Below are 12,169 nucleotides of genomic sequence, written 5' to 3'. Positions count from 1 at the left end.
TACCAATATTAAAAGATTAGTCTTTGGGATGTTTTGTTTTCTTTTTTTTTTTTTTTCCTAGAAGAAACTTCCATGATTTTGCTAAAGTGGAGTTTTAAGTTAACTATCAGTTGGTCTACTGATTTACTTATCTCTTTTTGGTACTTTAGGCATTTTTATCTTAATGAAACTTATTCCCTACAGAGGTGGAAGAAGTTATTTGTTCCTTCCATTCATAGTAACTGTTGAAAAGAAGACATGTGGTACTTTTAATTTGAATGCATTCATTTACTGGATGCAAAGAGAGATAGGCTGGACTCTATGAATAATGATAAAGAAAATCTTTTACAGGATTTTAAAGACCAGTGAAAGAACAGAACAGCTGATAAAAAAAATTGCTTTTTCATGATGACATGTAATTACATTAGCATTGTCAAATGGTAATTTCCATTTTTATGATTGCCAACAATCTATGTGACTGACTATATATGGAGCAGGGATTTGTAAACTATTTTGTGTCATGGATCCTTTTGGTGATCTGAAGAAGCCAATGGACTTTCCCCCCCCAAAAAAAAAGTCTTACTTTATTTTTTTCCAGTTACATATACAATTTTTAACATTTGTTTTTCACATAAAATTTTGAGTTTCAAATTTTCTCCCTCCTTAAGAATGGGCAAGCAATTTGATATAGGTTATATATGTATAATTATGTTAAATACATATCCATTTTAATCATGTTATGAAAGAAACAGAAAAAGAAAAAACATGGGGGGAAGTAGAAATAATATAGTTTGATCTATATAAAATAATGTTTTTAAATGTGCAAAGTATAGCAATATAGGATTTCAAAGAAAAAGACCCCAAGTTATGATTCTTTAGGCTATATCAATCCCAACTTTAATATCAATCCCAACTTTTCAAATAAGAAAACATGTAAAGTTTTTAATAAACTTTAAAATGCTATATAAACATTAATTGTTGGAGAAATGTGGGGGCATAAATATATGTATTAAATTCATATTTTAATTCACTAACTTTATTTCCTAAAAATAAATCTTCTTCGATTTAAAAGCTTCTCTTGAATTACAACAGCTTAGGTAGTAAAAATGAAAAGAGCTGTTACTGTTAATAGAATGATAGAAGTTCAATTCATTCAAGACTTATTAAGCATCTAAATACATAAAATGTGCTGTTCACCATTATATTCCATGCTAATAGTAAAAAAGAGAAGGTATAAGAAAGGACCTGTTGTTTTAATCTTTCTTATATAATACTGTAGTAACCTTGTCTGCATGGAGCATTTCTCCTATCCATTAGTCATCAATTTAGAGTTGCATTTCTCTAAAAGTTTTACCACATTCTTTCCAATAGTCCAAATAAAGATTCCAACAAAACTTACTTCGAATTTGTTTTTTTATTTCCTTAGCAGGATCCAGCCAGTTCTGAAAAAGAAATAACATTTTGGAATTGAATCAGAAGATTAAAAATAATTTGAGATTTATTAGTATAGATATTTACTAATCTTGCCCAATGTAAAACTCCTTTCTGCTGGTGGTACTACCCAAGTCTCTCATACCACTAATCCCAATCTGATGCTCCTTTTCCTCCTTTCAGACCTTTTATCATCCTAGACACTCTTCTAAGTCACTGATTGTAGACAGAACTGTAAGTGGTTCGTTTTTAAGGCACTTTTCAAGAAATTAGTTTACAATCATTAGTTTTAAGGGGTCAATGTAGCACAGAAATAGAAAAGCAATTAAAAGAGTGTCAGCTTGATTAAATAAATAACTTGATGAAATTAGATACATGTAATTTAACACATAATTGATCTTTGATCCATTCTTCTCTGAAGAAAAGCACCTCTATATTAGTAACTTTGTTAGGTTTCTGTTAAATCTGTTGAAACCTTCCTCTAAAATCTTTCCACCCACATTCTGTATATTTTGTATATTCCTATTTACTTACAAACTGTCTTCTCCATTAGAATGTAAGTTCCTTTAAACAAAATCTGCTTGTTGCCTTTCTCTGTTTCCTTATCACTTAGTACAATATCCAATACATCACAACCTCTTTTTAAATAACTGACCTAAATGATGTTGTTCAGTCATTTTAATAGTGTCTATCATGATCACATTTGGAGTTTTCTTGGGTAAATTACTTGGAATGGTTTTCCATTTCTTTTTCCAGTTCATTTTACAGATGAGAAAACTGAGGCAAACAGAGCTAAATGACTTGCCATGATCAAACAGCTAATATGATGAGGCCAGATTTGAACTCAGGAAGCTAAGTCTCCCCCAGTACAGGCCCTGCACTCTACCCACTGTGCCACCTAGCTCCCTTTCATCTTGTTTAACTCACTCATTTTATAGATCAGGAAAGTTGAATTCAGAAAGGTTGGTGACTTGCTCCAGATATGTTAGTACTGTTAAAACTGGGTCCAGAGTCAAGGAATTTTCAGAACAATAAAGTGACTTTGAAATTAAGTTATTTCTGATAGAATTAATTATGGGAAATGTGGATGAAATTAGGAGTTCGAGGGACTCAAAAGATAGGAAGCAAAGGGGAATGTAACTCATAAAATATGTGAAGTTAGTGGATAATTTAATTTATTGAATAAAAACATAGATTAGTTCCAAGATATTTTCATTGTCATAATACAAGGTAAGCCTAATGGATATTTTACCTTTTGATTTTCGGTGTCCCGATATGTTAAACCAAAGTAATCTTTTTCTAATAGGTTCAGATGTTCACACACTTTGTCAAATAGCACTTGGCCTCTGGAACGTTTCTGTGAATAGAAGAAAAAAAAAGAAAGCTTAGTTCTTTCTTAAATATTATGAGTCACAATTTAACATATTTTATGCTACATTTAAAAAAATGGAGAGAAAGATTGCTAAAGCAGACAAAAACACTTTCATCTCACTCTTTTTCAGAAGGACTCATCTGCAATGGGGTAAAATTGATGGAGCTAAAGAAAGACTCTTAGAATTATTCAAAAGGCAAAGTTAAAGATGTAAATTATAACACTGCTTTCTAAATCTTTATTCACAGATATGATCACAAGTCTTGTGTTGGGCAAGTAAAAAAGTCCTAAGGAGGTAAAATAGAAATGACTAAAGGATGAGCATCCCAAAACTGCAAATCAGGCACAGTATAAAAAAAGCCTTCACATTTAGAGTCTCCCTGCTGTGGCTTAAATCCCATCTAGTCAAAGTAAAAACAGCTCTAAGGACATTTCTGCTGATGGGACATTTGATTATCAATAAACTGCTCCCCTGACATGAATGTATACAAATCCCAGGACCATGACCCGCACAGCAATCCAAGCTATCTTTCGACTATCTTGTCCTGCTTGACTCAACCCAATAAAAACATTGGGCAAGGGGGTATGTTTCATTGGAGTACCCCCTGGAGTACTTGTTGTATTATATTTCCCTTCAATGAAGCTTGCCTGCTTTCCCTTCTCTCTTCTGGTTCCTTTCTCATGTTGTGTTCTGTCTTGTGGTACACCACCCCCCATCCTCGTACTGTACCCTCCAACCCCAAACATCAATCGAAGTACATTAAGAAAGTGTGGTAAAAGAGGTTTTGGTAAATGGAGAGCAGGTTCTATCTTGAGGAGTCACTTAAGGCAACTTATTCACTTGCTAGGCAGGACTTCACCTGATTTGTCTACTCCAAAGAGGAGTTTAAATTATTGACCATTTTCAAGCTAATAAACTGTGTGTAATGCTATGGTTATAATCTAAAAATATATCATTTAAAAGATATTATCTTACCACAAGCCCCAAACTGCAATATCTATACGCTACCAGTAAACTCTAAACAAAGGGTGGGGAATGTCCGGCCTGCAGGCCACATAAGTCCCATAAAATCATTTGCTAAGGCAATTGCAGGCAATGATGAGCAGAAAGCTGGCATAACAGACTTTTCACTGCTTGAGTTCTATAAGTTGGTGATTTTATATTGCTTGCAAATGATGTTACAAATATCCAAACAGTCTCTGGCAGGAAAAAAGTTCCCTATCTCTGCTTTAAACCCAAACTACAATAGCAATATGTACATACACCAAATATACAAGTCCATATATGTTCATGATGTCCAAATATAATGTTTTAAAGAGGTAAGGAATATTTTAAATGGTCTTCTTTAAACTACGTTATTCTTTTAAAAGCATATGATGAAATATCAAATTCAGTGGCAAAATAGTTAAACTTTCTCCAGGAAGCTGAAATAATTCTTAGTTCGTGTCACTGAATCGCTATGCTGAGTATAAGCTAAATTCCACTTATCACAGCAGGTCCTAGACACTTTGGGAGTACTTTATAGCCAGGGAACTTGAATAGAGAGGGAGAAAAATCCTTGACTTGTTTGGTTTATAGGGCAGATCCCCAGCTGGACGGCACTGGTAAAAACATATGTGCTTTGTTACTGTTGTTCAGTTTCAGCTGTGCTTAACTTTTCAATGAGCCCATTTGGGGTTTTCTTGGCAAAGACACTGGTTTTCCATTTCCTTCTCCACGTCACTTTACAGATGAGAACACTGAGGCAAAGTGACTTGCCCAGAGTCCCACAGCTAATGAGTGTCTTGAGGCCAGATTTAAACTAAACACAAGTCTTTCTGACGCCAGGCTTGGTGCTCTATATACCGCACCATCTACTGGCCTCAACATAGGAGCAAAATTAAGTTTTATCTGCAGGGAAAACAAATGGAGTATATTTTTTGCCCTAGTTCAATCCAGGACAAAACTTTTAAGTCATAGAGACTTTTTGAAGGTAAGATGACTTAACTGGAAAAATACTGAACTTAATTCAAATGAAGTGTTTTTTGCATTTATATTTCAAATTTTTAAAAACGTAAGGCATGTTCTTTATAAAATCTACTGTTTTTTTTCTACCTCCCCTGATATCACCCAGATGCCTTCTGCTACCATCTCCTACTTCACCCCATCTCACATTAAGAGGTGATCCTTCTTGCCAAAGCTAACTATTCTCCATTAGTGTCTAGGTGGTTTAGTGGATAATTATTCTGAAGTCAGTAAGGTGTGAATTCAAATTTAATCTCAGATATTTCCAAACTATGTGACCTTGGACAAGTCCCTTAATTTCATTTTGCCTTAGTTTCCTAATTTGTAAAGAGGGAATAATAAATATTATTTATTTGTAAATAATGTAATGTAAATTTGTAAAGAGGGAATTAAAATAGCATGAAATGAGTGTTTTCTAAAGCATTTAACACAGTTGGGTTAGATTATTTTTGTTGTTGAGTCATTTCAGCTATGTCTGTGTCTCTATGACCACATTTTTTGTAGTTCCTTTGACAGAGACACTGGAGTAGTTTGACACTTCTCTATTAATCATTTTACAGAGGAGGAACTGAGACAAACATTCTTAAGTGACTTACCAGGGTCTCTTAGCTAGTAAGTGTCTGAGGTCAGATTTGAAATCAAGTCCTGCTGATTTCCAGGGCCAGAAGTCTATCCATTGTGCCATGTAGCTTCTCATATAAATGTTTCATATCATAGTATTATTAGTAGTATTATTCAATATGTACAAATAATCTCATTCCATTCTATCTTCAAGAGATTGCCACCCCTATCATCCCCCCTCTTCCATTTCTCTTCAATCTCTGTGCCATCTAGCTTCTCCGTTGGTATACAATAGGTAATACATAAATGTTTAATTTTATACTATTATCATTATTATCATCATCATCATCATCATTATTATTCTACATGCACAAGGGTTCTCATTCCATCCTATCTTCTCCATGAGATTGCCACCCATATCATCCCCACTCTATTTCTTTTCAATCTCTATCTATGGGCTATTTCCTTATTTTTTTAAATGCCACAAATCCTCCATCCACAAACAATTTTTACTAGATCCCCCCCCAATCAAGGCTATCATCCCATATCTTTCCCCTCTTCTGTGACTAAACCTCTTGAAGTCTTCTATCTCTTAAACTCTCTACAATATGGTTTCCAACTTTACTTTTTAATATAACTTTTTCTCTTCAAAGCTACCAATGATTTCTCAACTGCCAAATCTCACAGCCTTTTTTTCAATCTTCACATCTCTGCAGCCTTTGACACTATCATTCCCTTTGAGTCTCCTATGTTTTCCTTTCTGTTTTTGTGACACTGATCTTTCCTGGTTCTCTTCTTACTATCTGATCACTCCTCAACCTCCTTTGCTGAATCTTCATCCAAGTTATACCTGTTAACCAGGAGTGTGCTACAGGAGTGTCCTGCAGGGCCTATCTTGTCCCTCTTCTCATCTCACTATACTACTTCACTTGATTTCATCATTCTCAGGTTTGCCCCTATATTGGTGGCTCTCAAATCTATTTATCCATACTTAACCCTATTTCTAGGCTCTCATCCCCAGTTTCCTAAAAAAGACGCCTCAAACATGATGTCCTATAGACATCTTAAACACAACATGTTGAGGACTGAACTCATTTCTCTTTCTTCTAAATTCTCTACCCTTTCAAATTTCTCTAAGGCACCAGCATCTTCTCAGCCCCCCATGACTACCACCTAGATATCGTCCTTGACCACTCTCTCTTACTCCATATAAAATTCATAATATGAATTTATTCTCATATTATATCTCACACATACCTCCTTTTCTTCCCCTTCATTGGCTAATGCAGGCTTTCATTACTTCACATTTGGACTTTTGGAACAGCATGAAAGTAACTATGCTACTATATGCTTCTCCTCAACCCAGTTCATCTTCCACTCAGCTGCCATTGTAATCTTTTTAAAGTGTAGGCCTAAGCATGTCATCCTCCTAATAAATCAAATCCATTGCCACCCTCCAGCATAAACTATAAAATGCTCAGGAATTACAAGTCCTTTATGACCTTCCCCCCAAATTCATCCTTCTAGTCTTCTTCTATTTTACATTCCACACCTACTTTTCTATACAGTGAGACTGGCTCCCTTGCTATTTCTCAAATGAGACCTCTTCCCATTTCATATTCAGATTCTGGACTCTCTCCTTCTATTTCTGGCTAGCTCCCTTCAAGTTCCTGCTAAAATTTTATCTTGTGCATGAATCCTTTTCTGATTTCCCTTAATTCTAGTGTTTTCCCTCTGTTGATTATCTCTAGTTTACAATGCATATATCTTTTTTGTACATAGATGTATGCACATTGTCTCCCCAGAAGAATGAGTTCCTTGAAAATCAAGCACTGTCTTTTGTCTTTACCAGTGCTTAGCACACTTCCTGTAGGTACTTAATAGGTGTGTATACATACATACATACATATATATATATATATATATATATATATATATATATATATATATATATATAAAACTGAGTGATTGATGAACTGTTTGACAGCATAAATTCCACATGAAGCTGAAATAGAAGCATTAATCTTGTATTTGAATGAGTGATATGAAAATTAAACAATGCTAGTTTGAACTTCATGAATAAGTGACATAATAAAAATGGTAAGTATGTAAAAGATATCCTATAATGGGTAATTATGCTAAAGATTAAAATAAAGTTTGTATTTCTCCCAAACCCCAGCCATTAAGTAAAAATAAATTTATGATAGGTAGATTAAAACCTAATTGAAGAGAATTCTGTCTTCCATAATACATTTGAAGAAACAGTGGTGATAAAAAATGTATATTAACAGAAATGCATCATAAACTGAAATAAAAGCATTATTACTCATTGGATTTGAATGAGTGACATGAAAATTAAACACTGTGAGTTTGAACTTCATCAATATTAAAAAATTCAATTATTCCTACTATTTGACAGCCACATATAATTTATACTGAAGGAAAGCTAGGAGACAAGCTTCTTTTATTTAATCTTTTCTATATAATCAAAACTAAATGAGCACACAAAGAAATAATCACTAGATAATTTAAGTATTGTGACCTCTACAGCCATTATCACATACAGACTTTCTCTATCAACTATAAACAGTCCAGTAAAGTTAATTTTACTTAAATAACCTGATTCAGTTGTAGATTGCCCTCACCCCAAGTTTCCCACTGGTTTATTGCTTTCCTGTTTCAGATAGATAAGAAAGAGAAGCTTAACTGCCTGAATCAAGATTTTCTCATATTCTAGAAATGAAAGGTATTTGCAAGTGAGCAAATGGAACTATTTTTACTTTTTCCTGGAGGCTCAGCAATAAGTTGGATGCCCGCTGCAGCAAGCAAGGAACATCTGTCTTAATAATATATTGTGTTTTTACATTCAAGTTGTTTGCCAAGGTTTCATTATGGTGTGCAGAATCCCAGGATTTCCAAGAGCTATGCTAATATAAAGTATAGGCTCTGGTAGGTCTATCCAAGCTGGAATGCTTCTGGAAAAAATCAGCCTGCAACCTACAGCTGATTAAGAACTAAACTAGCTTATCTTAGGCTGGGATTGAACATGAGATATTGATAAAGGGTTAGATACAAGGTGCTGAACTCAATGGCCATAGCCACTCATAAAATCACCTTAACAGTGAGGAGAGACTGCAGTTTCTAACAAACCAAGCCAATAAACAATTTTCAATTGCTATGAAATGTAAGCTGAAAAGGAAATAGAAATAGGTGCAACACAAATACTGTTAACCATCCTTCCCTGTCTCCATTCCTTCCATACTATGAGGCATCCTTCTAAACTCCCTGTAATACACCAGCATGATTTCCTAGAAAACACAATACATTTAAAAAACTTTATATGTCGGCCACACTAGAAGAATAACTTGTCCAGGGAGCTAAAGGAGGCTTTAAAGGAACTGATTTATTACTTTCATTTGTCACACTTAGGAGAAGCTGATTTGTCACTAATCTGCTTTTGTTATCAATGTCATCATAAGTTTAGTACTTGAAGAATGAGAAAAAGAAATTTAATACGGTAACTCAGCATATAAGATTAAATAAATCTTTCATCTACTTCCTCTAATTTTTCCAGCTGGTATAATTTTCCTCTTCCAATACATTCCAATAGTCCAAAACTAAATACATCACCTTTCCTTTAAATCCCCCCTCCTTACAAGCTTCCCAATTTCTGGAAAGGGCTCTGCTCTCCTCCCAGTAACCCAAGATCTCACCCTAGATGTCTTTGACATCTCCTTACTATCTCTCATCCTATTCATATCTAATCTGTTGCCAAGACCTTCCATTTCACCTTTGCAGCATCTCTCGACTACTGCTCCCTTTTCTCCTCTGACAGTACAACCACTCTCATGCAGACTTTTATTACCTGACACCCAGACTACTGGAATAGCCCTCTGATTGCTCTGCCTGCCACTAATCTCTCATCACTCCAATATATCCTCTGCCAAAGTAATTTTCCTAAAGCATAGGTCTATGTCACCCCTTACTTAGTAAACTCCAGTGACTCCCTATCACCTCGAAGACTAAATCAACATCATCACTAACATTTATATAGCACTTTATATGTGCCAAATCCTGTAAAGCTAAGGGCTTTACAATTATTCTATTACTTTCACACAACAATCCTGAGAGGTATCTCCATTATGCAGATGAATAACTAAGACAAACAGATATAGAGTGATTTCCTCAGGATCATACAACTATCTTGAAAAACTAAACAGCAAAAGAACCCACAAAACAACAATAATAATCACAACCAAAATCACTTTCTCCCATATGCTGTTTTGTTTAAAAAGCTGAAATAAACATGCAGTTACTCTTATTTGTGCTTGGACAGTGGTAGCACATGGATAAAGTAAAGTACTGACTAGCTTTCTATTCAGTGGCAAGCACTAAATAAAGGCTATATATGAAATTAAGTAGGACCATAAGGTTACAGATTTAAAGATAGAAAAGACCTTAAATAACATCATCCAGGGGAGTAGCTAAGTAGTACAGTGGATGGAGCACTGGTCCGGGAATCAGGAGGTCTTGAGTTCAAATCTGAGCCCAGCCATTTAATAGCTGTGCAACCCTGGGCAAATAATTTAACCTCTGTTTTTGTCTCCTTAAAAAAATCTAGTTCAACCCTTTCCTTTTTTCCCCTTTAATACTTGAGGAAACTGATACCCAGAATGTTTAAGGCCCAACATAACATACATAGTGGAAGAGGAAAAATGTAAACCAGATTCTCTGATTTCAAGTCCAGAGCTCTGTCCATGGTACTAACTGATTAGGAAGCTTCAGGTGAGCAGACAGATATAATGAGGGAGAGGGAAGACTACATAAATGAAAGCAACAACCATGAAGAACAAATTAGGCATAGGCATGTCAGAAATTTCTGAAATTATACATAGTCACACAAATACACACCATTGTAACCACGCCCCCTGATGTTTTCCATCAATGTTTTATTTTACCATTTTATCAACAGGCATCATAGAGTGATACATTATACCAGCAGCTCATCATTTTAGAAGAATATAAATTTCACATAGCAAGTGTAGATAACATTTTCTCATTTCCACTTAGTAACTTATTTACCCACGCACTGGGGTAGCAGTTTGTTTGTGACAAAATAATTGCAAAGGGATACCAAAGAGTCACAGAAAATCTGCAACGATAGAGTCAGGAAAACATGTATTTTAAATAACCTTTGATGTCAAGGCCAGTCAGGATAAAGCTCCAGGGAGAAATATCTAACTACAGAAATTAAAGTTAGAAATTAAAAGACAGATGTGAAAGGGGACGGGGGAGAGAGAACCTGGAGAAGTTAAAAAAAGAAATTACAAGCATTTCAAAAATTAAGTTTGACTGGGAAAATCTATGTTAATGCTAAATTATTGTTTCAGGGGTCCCTGAAGAAAAATATAATTTTGCAAAGAGCTCTATGAGGGCTAACAGGCTATGAAGCAGGATGTATTGCAGTGCTTGATTAAATTTAGCAAAGCAGCGTTTGCATGTTTAAAAATTGACATTTGTTTTGTTTTATTTTTACTTAATATTTTTTTAAATTTAATTACATGAAAAGACAGTTTTCAACATCCATTTTTGTAAGATTTTGAATTCCAGATTTTTTTCTTCTTCCCTTCCTTCCCTTTTCCTAAAACAGTAAAAACATTTCCACATTAGTCGAAAAAATGACATTTCTATAAAGCTTTAAGGGTTATTTTATAAAGTATAAATGTAATTATGGGAGAAGGAAAAGAACAAGAAGTTGGGAAATAAAAGAGAATGAGGAGGAAAATAAAGAGGAAACAAGTCTCATTGAATCTAAGCATATGACTCCTAAACATACATTTTCAGATCTGGTCTTTATACATTGAAATAGTAAAGAGATGGAAAATGTCTTTTTTTTGCTTAGTTGTTGAATCTTTGTGACTCCATTTGAGGTTTTCTTGGCAAAGATACTACATTGGTTTGCCACTTCCTTCTCTAGTTTATTTTACAGATGAGGAAACTGAGGCAAATAGGATTAAGTGACTTGCTTAGGGTCACACAGCTAGATTTGAACTCAGGAAGATGAGAGTCTTCCAGACTTGAAGCCACGTACTTATCCACTGCTCCAAAACAGAACCTAAGAAAAAGTTTTAATTTATTATGAAGAACCTTGAGCTTGTTTATAGACAAAATTCAAGAATAACAGTAGTTAGCATTTATACAGTACTGATAATGTGCCAGGCACTATGCTAAATACTTTACAATTATCATCTCATTTGAACCTCACAATTGCTCTGGGACATCAATGCTATTATTATCCCCATTTTACAAATGAGAAACCTAAGGCAAACAAAGCTTAAGTGATTTATCCAGGATTGTACAGCTATTAAGTATCTGAGGTCATATTTGAACTCAGCTCTTCCTGACTCTAGGTCCACAATTATTCTACCCATTATACCATCTAGCTATCCCAATAGAGAAAAGCATGAGAGAGATAAGAAAGGAAATCACCACAGAGATGAGAGAAGGTCAAAGAAAGGATTGTATTTAAAAGGAAAAAAATTTTGAGATAGAAATGTAAGACAGTATTTTTTAATGAGTTGATTTATTAGTGCTGATTTTTAAAAGAGTAGGAATTTTTTTTAAATTAAAAATAAAAACCTGAAGTCTAAGTAATTAAATTGCACATGGGATAATGAATTCTCAAATGAAAATATTTTAATAATGCTTCCTATGGAAAAGCATTGGTATAATGATCTTTGAAACATTTTATAATAAGGTTTCTGATATATTTTCCCTACAAAACAGATCCTTTTGAATTTTTATTTCACCTGCAATGAAAT

At 34.4% G+C, this 12,169-nt stretch overlaps 1 protein-coding gene across 31 annotated transcripts in view; it reads right to left on the bottom strand.

The window, feature by feature from the left end:
• EPB41L3 (erythrocyte membrane protein band 4.1 like 3) overlaps positions 1-12,169 on the bottom strand; it is a 349,128-nt gene that overhangs the window by 109,316 nt on the left and 227,643 nt on the right. For all 31 annotated transcript variants that reach the window (XM_074275655.1, XM_074275428.1, XM_074275433.1 and 28 more), the window contains 2 exons: positions 2,663-2,767; positions 1,379-1,421 (listed from right to left, as the gene is read on the bottom strand). In XM_074275655.1, the coding sequence (XP_074131756.1) occupies positions 1,379-1,421; positions 2,663-2,767 (148 nt within the window). The remainder of the gene's footprint in view (positions 1-1,378; positions 1,422-2,662; positions 2,768-12,169) is intronic.

Source organism: Sminthopsis crassicaudata, chromosome 1 (assembly GCF_048593235.1).
Source record: "Sminthopsis crassicaudata isolate SCR6 chromosome 1, ASM4859323v1, whole genome shotgun sequence".
Taxonomy (NCBI): Eukaryota; Metazoa; Chordata; class Mammalia; order Dasyuromorphia; family Dasyuridae; genus Sminthopsis; species Sminthopsis crassicaudata.
The sequence above is the reverse complement of the archived record's forward strand: the minus strand, read 5'-3'. Positions and strand labels throughout refer to the sequence as shown.